The 15,714-nt window shown below is 46.0% G+C and overlaps 1 protein-coding gene across 1 annotated transcript; it reads left to right on the plus strand.

Annotated features, from left to right (window-relative positions):
- Positions 1–2,557: 2,557 nt before the first annotated feature.
- Positions 2,558–13,560, plus strand: PPP1CA (protein phosphatase 1 catalytic subunit alpha). The gene is made up of 7 exons (XM_089520578.1): positions 2,558–2,788; positions 8,049–8,180; positions 8,510–8,740; positions 9,511–9,615; positions 10,549–10,772; positions 11,185–11,319; positions 13,159–13,560. The coding sequence occupies exons 1-7, from the start codon at positions 2,734–2,736 to the stop codon at positions 13,267–13,269; spliced, it is 993 nt and encodes a 330-aa protein (XP_089376704.1). The 5' UTR covers positions 2,558–2,733; the 3' UTR covers positions 13,270–13,560.
- Positions 13,561–15,714: the final 2,154 nt, after the last annotated feature.

Raw genomic sequence — 15,714 nt, forward strand, 5'->3', positions numbered from 1 at the left:
CTGGAGCAGCAGAAAACAAGCTTGCTCCATCCTCAATATGACACCCTTCAAATACTTAAACAGGGCTATCGTGTCACCTCTTAACCATCTCTTCTCCAAGCTAAACATGCCCAGCTTCCTCTCATCATAAGACTTCATGGTTTCCAGACCCTTTACCATTTTGGTCACCTTCCTCTGGGCACGCTCCAGCTTGTCAATATCCTTTTTGAATAGAACAGAACAAGACACAGTATTCCAGGTGAGGCCTGACCAAAACCAAATAGAGTGGCATTATTACTTCCCTTGATCTAGACACTATATCACATTGGCTTTTTTAGTTGCTGCATCATACTGTTGAACATGACTCATGTTCAACTTGTGGTCTACTAAAGCCCCATTTAGACTGAGCTATTTGTCGTGGATGGAAATGGGCAGAATTGGGGGCCCTCCCCCCAAATCTCTCTGGAAGCAAGTGCTCACTACGAAATACCTTAATTGGGGTTATTTACCCCTGAACACCATTGCAGCTCTTAGCAAAGAATTCACATTTGCAGTAACTGGTTTTAAAAAATCCTCCTTTGCTGTTAATCCAATTCTCTTCTGCTTGCATCAAAGTGACATTTTTTACAGCGCTTGGCCAACGGATGGGTGATTTTCCCTCCTCCTTAAAAAAAAGGCGCCCAGTATGCGCACATTTTGTCAAACCTAAAAACCTCCTGTTTGTGTTGTGGGGATTTGGGTCACTGCAGGTTATGGCTTTTCCCTTGGCCCCGTTTTTAACCCCAAAATGCAATCAATTTAAAAACCTCCTGTGTGTGTGCGTGTGTTTGTGTGTTATGGATGTTCCCTTGGCCCTGTTTGCCCCAAAATGCATTCTAATGCCATCTCTACATCCTGCATCCTCCCTCCTTGCCACCCCAGTGTGCCTCATACACATGTAATATTAATAGTAATACTACTACTACTAATAGTAATAATCAATTCCTCACCTCGGAATGCCAGAAAAGGATGCCATGCATCCTTTGCTTTCCCTCAGCTACCCCTGAATTCCTTACATACAGTAGCAAAAGCATTCTGTATCAATTTGCCAAATTGGAAAGAGAAACGTTTGTAACATTCGCATTGTAGCATTTGCAAAGAAAAAAAGCCTCCTGTAAAGTGCCTTGCTGCTGGAAGCAAGGAAATGAAAGGAAAAGTGAACAGGCAGGCAGCCACATTCTGTCTATATATCTATTTACCTGTAGCAAAAACCATGCACATTTTTGTCAAAAATAATTTAAAAAGATAAATAAAAGGGGAAAGCTCCCTGGTGCAAGAGGGAGGCTTGCTCCATCCTGTGCCCTCCCTCTGACCTGCCCTGAATTGGCCCTTCGTCCTGCTTACGTTCTATCTATATATCTACCTATTGCAAGAAACATGTGAGAGCCTTTGTGGCTGAAGAGTGGGGTATAAATACAATACAATGCAATGCAATAAATAGTTTTTTGTGAGTTTTTTGAGCTATGTAGCCATGTTCTAGAAGAGTTTCCTGATATTTCGCCAACAGCTGTGACTGGTATTTTCAGAGAATGCTCTCTCCCATGCCAGCATTCTCTGAAGATGCCAGCCACGGCTGCTGGTGAAACGCCAGGAACAAACTCCTCCAGAACACAGCCTCACAGCCCAAAAAACCCACAAAAAACTATGGACGCCGGCCGTGAAACCCTTTGACTTCACAATAAAATAAACATTTTTTCTGTCAGAGATAGCTCTGGTGCCATCGCAAAGTACAATCCCCAGGATTCCCCTAGCACTGAGCCAGGGCAGCCAAAGTGGTCTCAAGATGGATTATTTCCACAGTGTGTGTGGCACAGGCTCCAAACAGAGGTTGCTTTAGGAATTTTTAAAACATTTAATCAATTCATATTGTAATGTGATGATTGTTTTTAGCTAGGGGGTATGGGATGCAATTTTAGTTTGTACATGTTAGGTATTTTTCACGTATTTTATGTATTAACTTATGCAAATTGTTTATGTATTTTATGTATTTATCTAATTTGTAAACTGCCTTGATCCTTGGAAAGGCGGTCTATAAATAAAATTTATTAGTATTATGAGAAGTTGAAGGCTTTCATGGCTGGCATCCATAGTTTTTTGTGGGTTTTTTGGGCTATGTGGCCATGTTCTAGAAGAGTGTGATGTTTCACCAGCGTCTGTGGCTGGCATCTTTGGAGTTTGTTGTGGGCCCAGAGCTCTCCAAAGATGCCAGCCACAGACGCTGGCAAAACATCAGGAATAAACTCTTCTACAACATGGCAACATAGTCCAAAAACCCACAAAAAACTATTATTATTATTATTATTATTATTCCTCCTGGAGAGAAGGCTACATTTATAAGACTGGGAAAAGGAGGAGGCCTGGCCACTCTGCCTATGGGGCCACAACCAGCCACTGCCCCCAGAGTCAGGGCAGTTAAAGCAGTGTGAAAGTATGGCCTTCCCCCCTCAGGAGAGGGAGAGAGCAGGGAGCCCATTTTGTTGGCGCAGGCGCAGTGGAGGCTGGGCTGCTGGCGCTGCTTGGCCGCCAATTGATCCCTCCGGCCTCCAGAGGGCGATGTAGAGGCCTGGGCCTGCCCTCCACTTCCTGGCTGCCTTTGGAGGAGGGAGGCGGCTGCTCCTGGGACTAGAGAAGGCAAAGCAGAAGAAGCGCCGGCTGCTGCCCTCCTCCTCCTCCTCCTCCGCTTCTCCCGAGGCTCCCTCTCCGCCCAGAGCCGCCATGTCGGACGGCGAGAAGCTCAACTTAGACTCCATCATCGGGCGCCTCTTGGAAGGTGAGCCCAGGCGTCCTCCTTTCCCAGGACGCGTCCTCCATAGACAGCCTTCTCTCCCAGGGTTTGTTTTTTGCCCCCCCCCCCAAAAAAAAGCGTCCTCCATTTTGTAATCCTGACTAGGAAACATGGGTTTTATCTCTATAGGAGTGGTTTAAGGCTTTTAATGATAATAATACCAAAATGTATTTATAGCCCGCCTCTCCCAGAAGGATCGAGGCGGGTTACAACAACCATACAATGCATCATAATGGGATGCAGGCTTCTCTCTCTCTCTCTCTCTCTCTCCAGGGGAAGATGATTCTGAAACGTCCTCCATTTTGGGCAGGACTAAGAAGCATGGGCTTGTAACGCTGTTAGTGGTTTTTAGCTTTTATTTTATAATGCCCTCCCTTTTCCCTCTCTTGGATATCCTACATTTTGTCCTCCTTTGTGGAGAGGACCTCTGGCCACCCTCGCCAGGCCTTGTCCTACATTCCCACCTTCTCTTCCAAATCGTCCTCCATTTTGAGCCTGGCAAAGAGCCACGGATTTACATTTCTAGGAGTGCTTTTAAAGCTTCCTTTCCTCGGATCCTGCCCTTCCTCCTTTGATTGTCCTGCATTTTATGGCCCTCTTTTGTGGAGGATCTTCTTGGGCCAGGTCCTCCTTTTTTGCTTGGATATCCTACATTTTGTGGTGCCTGCCCTCCTTTCTGGCAGGACCTCTGGGCAGCCTCGCCAGGCCTTGTCCTACATTTCAGGCTTCTTTCCAGGAAGGATTCCAAAACGTCCTCCATTTTGAGCCTGAGCTAGGCAGCATGTTTTAAGGCTTTTGGTTTGGTCGTGTCCTCCATTTTACCCCCGGGATGCCCTCCCTTTTTTGCTTGGCTATCCCCCCACTTTGCGGTGCCTTGTCCTCCTTTGTGGCGAGGCCTCTGGCCACCCTGTCCTCCATTTCCACCTTCTGCCCCGGAGGGGATTCCACAGCCTCCTCCATTTCGAGGCTAACTCGGGAGCAGGGAGGGTTCGGGGGCTTCTCTTGGGGGGCGTCCTCCATTTCGTGGCGCCTGGCCCTCCCTGGGGGCCCTTCGTGAGCCTTGGGGCGCTTCCTTTGGGGCTGATGCCCGGCTGCCTCCTTCCCTCCCTGGCCTGGCATGCGACGCAGCTTCCTCCTCCTCCTGAGTCCCCTCTTCATCATCAGACCCCAATTGGCGCCCCCTCGGCTGCCAAGTGCGGGGGATGTGTGTCTGTGTCTGTGTGTGGTGTGGCCACCCTCTCATGGGGTTTTCTTGCCACGTTTTGTCCAGAGGGATTTGCTGCTGAGAGGCTGAGAGAGTGTGACTCGGCCATATATATATACATATGCAGACATACGCATACTGCACCCCCCCCCCCCCCAAGGAGAGTGGCGGGGGCGTTGAGTTGCGAGGTTCTCACCCACTGCGGGAATATTAGGGCTAAACAGACCCCCCCCCTTCGGAGTTGGAGGAGAGGAACTGCCTTAAAGGGGGTGCTTGAAGGGGTGGGGGAATTGACCTAAAGGGGGTGCCTGAATCTGGGGTGGGGGGATTGCATTAAAGAAGGTGGGGTGCCCTAAAGGGGGGGACTGCCTTGAAGGGAGTGCCTTAAAGGGGTGGGGTAACTGCCTTAAAGGGGGATTATTGTTATTATTATTATTATTCCACTTAATCACTCGGAATCCCAGTGGATTACAATAATAAAACAAGATACAGTTAAACATTCTAAAACCCCCGGATCCCTCCCCTTTAAATGCCTGAAAGTGGATGGGGAACTGCCTCAAAGGGGGTGGGGTGGAGCAATCTTCAACTGCCTTGGGGGTCTGCCTAGAGCCCTTAGCTAGTCTTCCCCCCTTTCCCAATCTCTCTCTCTCTCTCTCTCTGCTCCAGCCCAGTCCTTTCCTTGTGGGAGGCCTGGGTGAGAACTGGGAGTGCTGGTCAGTCAGTAAGACTGAGGGATGGGGGGGAGAGGGCCCCTTGGAAAGGCTGTGTTGGGCTGAGTTGTGGTGCCACAGCAAACCACAGTCCCCAGAATTCCATAGCACTGAGCCATGCCAGTTAAAGTGATGTCAAACCAGATTATTTTTGCAGTGTGGATGCAGCCTACATACCTGGTTCCTGCCAGCAGCTTGAGGCCCCTTTGAAGGGACTGGCCTGAGCCAAAGCTCTTATTTGCCCTGAAGTGGGTTTCCCTCCTTTCTTGGGATTTCCTCATGCACCAAACAGAACTCTTGGCATTTCGTTCAAAGATGTTTGATGATGACAACAACAATAATAATAACAGTAAAGATCTGCAGTACAAGTCAACTCCCTTGAAGAGGCTAAGCCAACTGGTGAGGCAGCTGTATCTAGAGGGAATTGGACTGTACTTGGGCAGTTCTCCCTGTACTTGTAACCCCAACAAGTATAAAGGGGCAGGGTCTCACAGATACAGAAAGAAGAAGAAGAAACCATCACAAGTGTGTGTGCATGTATGTGTGTGTCTGTGAGCGCGGCATCATCCCCTGTTGACTTATGGCCATGCCATTAATTTCATAAGGTTTTATTAGGCAAGGTATATTCAAGAGATGGTTTTGCCAGTTAGGCAGTGGAAACCCATTGGCTGGCCATGGGCAAGGCACACTCACTCAGCCTCAGAGGAGGGCAGTGGCAAACCCCCTCTGAAGAAACTTGCCAAGAAAACCACATGATAAGTCGGAAACAACTTGAAGGCTCATATCATCAGCATCATCTTCTGAAATATAGCCTACAGCACCTGGTACAAATTGTTGTTGTTGTGCACCTTCAAGTAATTTCCAATTTATGGTAAACCTATCACAGGATAAGGAATTTGCCTTTGCCTCCCTCTGAGGCTGAAAGAGTGTGCCTTGCCCAAGGTCACCTAGTGGGTTTCCATGTAAAAACCCTGTTCTCCAGAGTCATAGCTCAAGCCACTACACTGCTCTGGCTCTCCTGGTACAAATATACCTTGCTATGACTGTCCTTAACACCTCAATGGGAGCTGGTTCTTTGCTTTCCCTATTGCAGATAGGAGAATGGAGAGTACCAGAGGACTGTGGGTTTAGGGTTGTGCTGCCAGAGTTGTCATTGCCAAAGACCCTTTGTTTTCTCTGGCTTAGGTTTACCCAAGTTTGCAGAGGCTGTAATGCTTTTAATCTGCCCAAGGGCCCTGCTAGATACACAAGTCTTGGGCTGTATCAGTGTTGCAGAAATAATCCAGATTGGGACACCACTTTAACTGCCATGGCTCTGTGCTCTGGAATCCTGGGTCTGTGAGCTATTTACCTTCCTCTGTCACAACAGGTTACAAATCCAACAGTTCCATATCATTGAGCCATTTCAATTAAAGTGGTGTCAATTATTTCTGCAATGTGGATGCAGCCTTGGTTAGAGCTGGGTCAGCCTTGGTTTTTTCAGTATGGCTAGCCATGGGGGGAAACCCCTGGGTATGGTTTTGCCAAGAGTGCTGAGTTAGTTGGTTTGAAATTATGGTATAAAGCTGACTTATTTATAGCAGTCAGAACTTGGAAAAGTTACTTTTGGTGGACTGCAACTCCCAGAAAACCTCAGCTGCTTTCTTTACCATTTCCTCGTCCCAATGGAGGAAGGCATATGTTTTTTGTAAAAAATCATATTTTCCTTCTGCCGCCACTGCACATCTCTAGTTATTGGTGTCAGGCTGTTCCAGATACTGAAGAAAGACTTCCTGGGGGCACTCAGCCATCCCTGAAAGCGTTAGTTCCCCCCCCCCCCCGCCTCAATTGCTGGTTCTGCATATTGATTCAGCTTATGTGAACAAGCTGCTCTTGACCCATGAACGTGGCCGAAGGCGGGGAATGCTGTAGCAAAGGAGGCCACATGCTTTTGCTTTTCTCCACTCTTCATTTTTTGATGCCCATTGAAGAACCCTGCTGTATGGGGTGTGTCGAGGGCGTGAGCTTTCTAACCAGACCCCTGGAGAGTGCTGGGCTGGCCAATTTTAGCAAGCATCCTCCAGATACTGCTTCTTCTCTCATTCCTCCTAGTCAGCCATGGTCATGGTGGCTGGGGATAATGAGAGCTGTTATTGATTTGTGTTTCTCTTCTGCCTTTCTCTCAGACTGGCTCACAGCAAAATGATAAATCAGTTCAGTTGAAATCACAAAATTTTACTAAGTCATGACAGAATGAAACAAGTTAAAATATTAAAACACACAGAAATTTAAAGTAATTTTTAAGCAAACTGCCTTTTTTAATTTTAAAAACATGCAGCAGCACCCTTCAAATGTTCTCCCCCCCCCCACCCCCAAGCAGCTGGTCAGTGGCTGAAAGTCTGGCAGCAGGACAACAGAAAGGACTGGCCTAACCTCCTTGACAAGGAGTTTCCATAGGGGCAGTCATAGTGTGGCTCTTCAGATGTTGGACTATAACTCTCATCATCCATCATTATGAATGATGGTTAGGGCTGATGGGAGATGCAGTCCAGCAACTATAGAATTGTAGAGTTTGAAGAGATCACAAGGTCCAACCAGTTCAACCCCCTGACATGCAGGAATACACAACAAAGTACTCCCAACAGATGGCCGTCCAGCCTCAGTTTAAAAACATCCAAAGAAGGAGACTCCTCCACAGTCAAACAGCTCTTACTGTCAGGAAATTCTTCCTCATGTTGAGGTGGAATCTCTTTTCCTGTAGTTTGGATCCATTGCTCCAGGTCTTGTTCTCGGAAGCTGTAGAAAACAAACTTGTTCCATCTTCCGTATGACATCCTTTCAAATGTTTAAACAAGGCTATCAGGTCAACCTCCTGTTCTCCAGGCTAAACATACCCAACTCCCTAAGCCACCTATAGGAGCATCTGGATCCCAGCTCTAGAGAATATCTTAATATATTGAACTAGCTGGGACTAATGGGGGCTGCAGTGCACTCTAAAGTAAGCAGTGCATAGATGTGGTGTAGCTTTAGTGCCTTTTGTGTGATGAGCATTCCCAATGGTTTCCCCTCTTGTGGGAGGTGATCATGGGTGGGGGACCTTTGAGGAGCAGGATTTGCATGTCTTTGAAAGAGGGTAGCTGTTCTTATTGTACCTGTGGTGTTCTTATTGTATCCCTGATCAAGTATGCCATTCTGCTTTTGGGGATGTGATAACGTCTGTGAAGTATAAAGGTGGAAAAAGAACTTTGCATGGGGTGCTATTTGCCAAGGGATAAGCATTGTGGAGGACCAGGTATCAGGAGAGATGTGGTATTTGGGATGTTAGCAAGCATGTGTGTGTTTTGCTTTGCAGTGCAAGGCTCGCGTCCAGGCAAGAATGTACAGCTGACAGAAAACGAGATCCGGGGTCTGTGCCTGAAGTCACGGGAGATCTTCTTGAGCCAACCCATCTTGCTGGAGTTGGAAGCTCCACTCAAGATATGTGGTAAGTGAATGTCATCATGTGTTTTGCCCACTCGACTCCTGGAATAACATGATAATATGACAGGGAAGGGAGACTGCCATTGGCACCTTTACTTTCCTCTGGGACTTGAAAAAGTGAATTTTAAAAAGAGTGCAAAATCTCCTAGCTAAAATAACCAGTGACTGGAGAAGTCTTGGAATTTTAGTCCAAAAGGAGTCACTTTTCCAAGCTTCTACTCACCTTACCTTAGAAAAAAGAGAGTGGTGTGTTACTGAATGTTGCAGACTGCTGACCCTTTTATCATCTTACCTCTGCTTCTCATGTTTTTTCTACCACCATCATCTCCACAGGTGATATCCATGGGCAATATTATGACCTACTCCGACTCTTCGAATATGGTGGCTTCCCCCCAGAGAGCAACTACCTCTTCCTGGGTGACTATGTGGACCGGGGGAAGCAGTCACTGGAGACCATCTGCCTGCTCCTGGCCTACAAGATTAAATACCCCGAGAACTTCTTCTTGCTGCGTGGAAACCATGAGTGTGCCAGCATCAACCGCATCTATGGCTTCTATGATGAATGTAAGCACAAGGCTAGCTCCTAGTCAGAACATGTTGTGGCCAGGCATGGCTGGGGAAGTTGGAGAGACAGAGCTCTTTGAATAGGAGAGGTGCAAACAAATGTACACAGCCACGTCCAGTTCTCTGGGTGGTTTGCACATGTAAACACTTCTCCTTATAGGTTGCCCTTCAAGAGAACACAGTAGTCTTGGGTTGGAAATGGTCTGTGTCCCTCTTGTATCTTTCAATTTTGGCTGACGAAGCTTCTCTCATATTCCTCTGGGCTGCCATTCTGTTAGTGGCATACGCAGGCATAAATTAACCCAACATTTGCATATGCCTATTTTTGTTCACTGTGGAGGTTGGTATTCCTTTCTTCCCTCTGCAGCAACCAAAGCCGTTCCATAATGTACTGCAGAATAGCTGAAGTTCTCTTCCCATGGTCAGTGTGTGCCTGCCTGATGGAAAGTGGGAGGAAATCACAGAAGTGTTTGGCTATGTTCCTGTAGCCAGATGCAAAATGATTACCTCAGCTGCTGAGGTCTCTGGAAGACCCCATTGGCTTGAATTACTGTGGGTGTTGGCCTTCAGTGACTCTGTCATGTCCATTCCAGTCAGTGGTTAAAAGGCTCAGCATGGTGTAGTTGCATGCAGAACTACTATATTACACTTTTGTGTAATTATGGCCTCTTTCTCATAGAAAAGTGGTTACTTGGGATTTGTGGCTTCTTATAGGAATATTGTTACTCAAACAGTTCTCTTCTTGTTAATGCTTGATTCCCTTTTCACAGGTAAAAGGCGCTATAACATCAAGCTCTGGAAAACCTTCACAGACTGTTTCAATTGTCTGCCTATTGCTGCCATTGTTGATGAGAAGATTTTTTGCTGCCATGGAGGTGGGCCAGCCCAAGAAAAGATGAGGGTTAGGGGGAATGAGTGGGTGGGTCGGTTGGAGGGCAAGATGGGCAGAACTACTACTGTCTGGGTGCCAAGCATGCCAAAAAACCTGACGTATCCTAGAGCTTATCCAGATGATTTGTAGTCTGTATAAACAGGAAAAGAAATGTTGCAGGCAACATTGGTTGGACATTGAGAGAGTGTGATTTGTCCAAGGTCACCCATTGTGTTTCTATGACTGAGTGAGGATTTAAGCCCTGAATTTCCAGACTCCTAGAGCCAGTGTGATGTAGTGGTTTGAGTGTTGGACTATGACTCTGGAGAACAGTGTTCGAATCCCCGCTCAGTCATGGAAACAAGTCACACTCCCTTAGCCTCAGAAGAAGGTAAAAGTGAAACCCCCTGTGAACAAAACCTGCCAAGAAAACCCTGTGATAAACCCTGAAGTTCACCATAGGAAACAACTTGAAGCCATGCAACATACATACCTTTCCAGAGTCTTAGGCCAGCACTCAGATTACTACATCATGCTGGTTTATGTTGTTTCATAGTCACTCATATCTTGCCTTTTCTCCACTGAGTTCAATGTGGTCTGCATTGCTGTCCTCCTTTCCATTTTTCCTCACAACAAACAAAACTGTGAGGTAGATTAGACTATCAGTGAGTGGCCCAAAATCACCCAGTGAGTTTAATGAGTGAGTTGATATTTGAACCTGGATCTCCCAAATCCAAGACCATTACACCACACTGACTTTCAGTGCTTTTTACAAATGGACCAGAGATATACGAATGGGGCAGAGGGCTAAAATTCTGCATGATCAACGTGTGGAGGTGCTGAGAAGCTCATGGCATAAGGCAAGGAATACATGGGAATGGACTATTTAGCACTACCATCTTGCTTGGCAGTTTGATGACATCCATCTTTCCTCCAGGGCTCTCTCCTGACCTCCAATCCATGGAACAGATCCGGCGGATCATGAGACCCACAGATGTGCCTGACCAGGGTCTGCTCTGTGATCTACTTTGGTCTGATCCTGATAAAGATGTGCAGGGCTGGGGCGAGAATGACCGTGGTGTCTCCTTCACATTTGGCTCGGAAGTTGTCGCCAAATTTCTCCACAAACATGATCTGGATCTGATCTGCCGAGCACATCAGGTTAGACCAATGAGGCAGGCTGTGGGAAGTAAGAGGGTGACAAAACCACATCCATGGAGGGCAGGTAGTTTCTACATACAGTGTGTGAGCTGGGGAATCCATGACTGCAATAGGTAGCCAGCTAAAAAGGTGTGGATACTCTTTGGAGAGTATTGTCATTTTTGTAAAAAAAAAAAAAAAAAAAAAAAATCGCAATGTTTTCTCTATATTGAAATCGATGGTGGTTGTGGGGAGGGTAGTTGCAAAGACAGATTAGGAAAGTTTAGAGCTTGAAAAAATTACACAATGGTAAGGGGATTGAACAAAGTAGGGAAACAGAACATCAGTGGAGGGTGGGAGTGTGAGCGAGTTGTATAGTGACTTCACTAATTATATCTTTTGACACCTCTTTCTCCCTTGGTGTCCATCATAGGTGGTAGAAGATGGCTATGAGTTTTTTGCCAAGAGGCAACTGGTGACGCTCTTTTCTGCTCCAAACTACTGTGGCGAGTTTGACAATGCCGGTGCAATGATGAGTGTGGATGAGACTCTTATGTGTTCCTTCCAGGTAAAGACTGTTGTGCGTGGGGTCTTGTTCAGCTGTCCTCTCTATTAGAATTGCTGTTCACTTTGGGAACTTGGAAGCCTAGGGTGGGTAGAGGTTGGGCTTTCAGGGTAGGTTTTGTTTTACTAGCATCCAGAGATCCAGTGTTTGACTTAAAATGTTTTGAAGTGGCATAATCATCAGTTTTCTTTTCAGAATATTTTATGATGAATCTCTGCAATGGCTTCTGTAACAAGATTGTGTTTCTGTACAAAGTAACTAGGGATACCTAAGTGGCCAAGCACTCTGTGTATCTATGTGTATGTGTCTGTGTTACAGTAACTAGTTTGCCAAGTGCTTGTTAATGTTCTTGCATGGGGAAACCTCTCTTGTCTTACTTTTTAATTAGTTTTTGTCTTCTGGATTCCATACCATTGCAGGAGGGATTGGAAGTAGAATCCAAAATTCAAAGAAAGATAATTACTTTTTTTTTTTAAAAGACCAACCAGAATTTCAAAAGCATGATCACACTTTTGAGTTCCCCAGAACTCTTCATCAGACTGAAGGTTGGGCAAAAGGAAACAAAAAAACATTGGTACTTCAAAATGTTACACCTTTTGGTCTTTGTGGAAAGCTCTTACAATAATAGTTGGCCCTCCCCATAGGTGGGTATGCCTTCTGTGGCTTTGAGCTTACGTGGAAGGCAATCCCCATTAGAAGTAATGAGGCACGTACCTGCCCCGTGCACCACCACAAGCACACACCATTATTTCCAATGGGACTTGAGCATACACTCATTTCCCCATACGCAGGGGAGTCCGGAATGGATCCCCCCATGTATAGGGAGGGAGCACTGTACACTGAAATGTCAAATGCATGTTAGTAGAGAGCACCCCATTAAATAGCCTTTTACCAAAATGAAGGTGGGGGTGGTGGGGTTGGAAATGGAGGGGAGCCAGGGACATGTCTTCCTCAACTCTAACCACCCCATGTTGCTAGGCAAGATATGAAGACAACTGGAGCTGCATCTGACCAAAGGTCATTACAGTATTCTGCACAATTGCGTTCACTTGGTGTTAGTTACTGTTTTCCCTTCAGATTTTCCCTGTCTGTCTGGAGAAATCTGGATGAAGCAGGAAGACACCTGCCTATCTTGGATTTTCCAGATGCCCAAATTTCCAGATGCTCTATAATAAGGCCCCCTTACTGTTTTATGTATTTCTTTCTTTATTTTTAAATCAGTACTGTTTGATGAGGTGCTCTCTCTTTTTTCTTTTCTCCCCCCCCCCCCCCTTTATCTTCAGGGGAAAAAAGCATCTGTACAGTGCTACCTCGGGTTACGAATTTAATTCGTTCCGCGGCGCCGTTCGTAACCCGATAAATTTCGCAACCCGAAAAGGCGCTGGAAAGCCGCTGGAAAGCCGCTAGCCGCGCTTCGGATTTGAATTTCGCGCCGAAACGCGCCGAAATGATTTTTCGTAACCCGAAAAATCTTTCGTTACCCGGAACAGTTTTTTTAAATCTAACTTTTTTGTACCCCGGAAATTTCGTAACGCGGTCAATTCGTATCCCGGGGTACCACTGTATATAGAAATTGCAGCTCATCTCCATCCAGTTCATCTCCATCTAGCATAACAGAAATCCTCAAATTAAATTATTGGGGGATGTGTGCTTTGAAGTACTGGAATCTTGGCAAAGGAATGACTCAGTCATCACTTTGAAAGTTTTATTAACATGATGCTCAGATGGAATTATTTTTTCCTCAGTGTCAGGTTGCAAGAGGAGGTGCTTAAACTCTCTCTAGCATCTAAACTTCCCTTTCTTCTTCTCTCCTTCCCCTCCCCACTTCCTTTGCATCTACAGATTTTGAAACCAGCTGACAAGAACAAGGGCAAATATGGCCAGTTCAGTGGCCTGAACCCTGGAGGGCGCCCAGTCACTCCACCACGCAACTCGGCAAAAGCCAAGAAGTAACTAGCCTTGCCTGTCTCCCCTTCCTAGCTGTAGGTGTGGGGCCCAGGCTGTCTTGTGTAGCGGTGACACTGTACAGCGGCTGCCTACCTCCCCAGGGCCCAGCCATGTAATTTTTTTTAAATGTCTGAATAAGAATTCAATACCAAAAATTCTGCTCCCCTGGGAATAGGGGATGTCTGTATTTTTGGGGGTATTTTTGATTGACTTTTTTGCCAACTTTGTCCTGATGTCTGCTCCCCTCTCCCCCATGGGGGGTACTACATCTTTTTGAATAAACGTGTAAGATTCTTATGTAGCTCCTCCTGTTTATTGTTTTGGGAAAATAAAGGGAGGGAAGATTGGGGGAGTGTGTTCCATTTTGGCAGAGGAAGCATTTCTTTTTCCTTTAAGCTTTAATTTGTGCAAGCTGAGGACTAACTTTCCCTTGGTGTCCCATGCAGTGTGGGAACATATTGATTTGGGGATGTGTGTGAGTGAAAGTGGGGAGGTGTCCTAGAGAAGTAATGGTATGTTTGCAGCATTCCATAGGAGAAACTGTATTGTTCCTGAGATTTTTAACTTGACTTGGTGATAAAAATGTTCAGGAGACTGGCCTTATTCTATAGGAGCTGAGAAAATTAGGGATGGGGTTGAGGAAGAGGTCAGGCTCATTCTATACTCAATCCTGTGTTTGCCCACATAAGGCCTTCTGTTGATATGGAACTGTGCACCGTATCTCTTTTATGTGATCTTTAGAGTAACTTGGCTGCTTTGGCCTGCTGTTTCAGTAGTCAGTTTTTCCTAAAGATGAGCTTGCAGGGGGGTGGAAAAACAATATTTTTGTCTGTTGAATATGAAAACTGCTTTCGCTTCAGCAGTGAGACTAGTACTAGGCAAGACATAAGTCTAGCTTTGGCTTTTGGTATAACACAACCCTTAGGTGGAATATACTGCACATGTCTTAACCAACAAAGCATTCAGTTCTGATCAGGGGATTAATTGTGAGTAGTAAGCAACTTAAAAGTTCACTGTGCCATCTATCAGCAACATACTGCCCTTCCCCATCCAGTTGTCTAACATCCCTTAATCAGGACCAGTGCTGACTCCTTAGAAGCAGCTCTGAGCATGCTCTACAGTGGGGATGGTGAACATTCATATTTCAGCTTCTAGCCAGCCTGGCCACTGGTAAAGGACTGTGGGAGCTGTAGTCTAAAATTAATATGGAGGGCCAGAGGTTGCTCTACTCTCACCCCACAGACTGTCCCTCTTTGCCATGTAAGGTCCCTTTTCAGGTGTTAGTATTCATCCACAGTATTCTTGCAGGCTGAAATAGTTGACCTCTCTCATTCGTTTCTTTTGTTGAATTCTTCTTTACCATTGAGTATCATCTGTCTTTTAATTCCCCTCTTCCCTTTGGTTAGAAGCTTTAAATTGAATAGAGGAAATACTGTTGCCGAGGCATGCAGTAACTGGCTGTTGTAAATCAGCCCCACTTCTCTCTTGGAGGTATCACTTACTAGTTCTGATAATCACAAATGTATGTTGCACATGTTCCTTAAGTTATTAGGAAACCTGAAGATATTTCCAGATGATAGAGTACCACACTACCTCCCCTTACCATTAGCCATATTGACTGGGGCTAAAGGGAGTTGGCATTCCAAGAGCATCTGAGTAGTCATAGGTTCCCCATCCCTGTGGCAGGTTGGTCTTCCATTGAGACCAAGGGATCAATGTAAAGGGCCATGGGGGAAGGGGGAGTGCTAACATGCTGCGTACCCTCCATATCATAATGGGGTCATTCAGGTGCAGCAGGCCTAAAAGCTACCTTTGTCTTAGCACAGAGTATTCCTAGCAGAGTTACCTAACACCTCCCCCATGTTCTATAAGCTGTTTAAAAGATCTCCTGCCCTTACCTTCTTTATGTGAATCAGTCTGTTGTTGCTTGCTTAAGCTCTAGTTAAATCCCAAGCCACAGCACAGTATCAGCTGCTAATGCTTTTTGTAGGAATTAGTTCTAGCATGGAGCTAAGTCAATTCACAGCAATTTGGGGTTTTTAAACCAAAAAAGAGGCACGACACAACACGCAAAGAAGACACACTTTCCCAACCTCCACTCGTGGACTGTACCTCCAACCTGTGCCTAACTGGGTAATGGGAATTACAGCCCAGCACAGCAAGAGAGTGCTGAGCTGGGAAAGCTGCAGTAGGATAAAACTAAACACCTCCCAAGTACAGGTATTTTGCTGAGGGCAGCTGATACCTCTTGTAGAATAGGTGGACAGGCCCCAGGAGGCCAGTTGCCACACCCCCTCTAGAAATGGAGTTTCCCCATATTTTTGCAAAAGTAGAGGTGAGTGCAAGTTCACTTCCGCTTTTAAAAAGGCTATGTACCCCCTCCCAACACTGAAACAAGGCCCCTCCCTGCACCTTGCTTTAAAGGAGAACATCTCAATTTTTGCTGGAAAG

The sequence above is a fragment of the Sceloporus occidentalis genome, unplaced genomic scaffold (genome assembly GCF_023333645.1).
Source record: "Sceloporus occidentalis isolate IW3139 unplaced genomic scaffold, rSceOcc1.0.p SCAF_4, whole genome shotgun sequence".
Classification (NCBI taxonomy): domain Eukaryota; kingdom Metazoa; phylum Chordata; class Lepidosauria; order Squamata; family Phrynosomatidae; genus Sceloporus; species Sceloporus occidentalis.

Coding starts and splice junctions, on each gene's coding strand:
- PPP1CA (XM_089520578.1), top strand. CDS start 2,734: ATGTCGGACGGCGAGAAGCTCAACTTAGACTCCATCATCGGGCGCCTC. Junction 8,741..9,510: donor CTATGGCTTCTATGATGAAT/GTAAGCACAAGG, acceptor CCCTTTTCACAG/GTAAAAGGCGCTATAACATC. Junction 10,773..11,184: donor TGATCTGCCGAGCACATCAG/GTTAGACCAATG, acceptor TGTCCATCATAG/GTGGTAGAAGATGGCTATGA.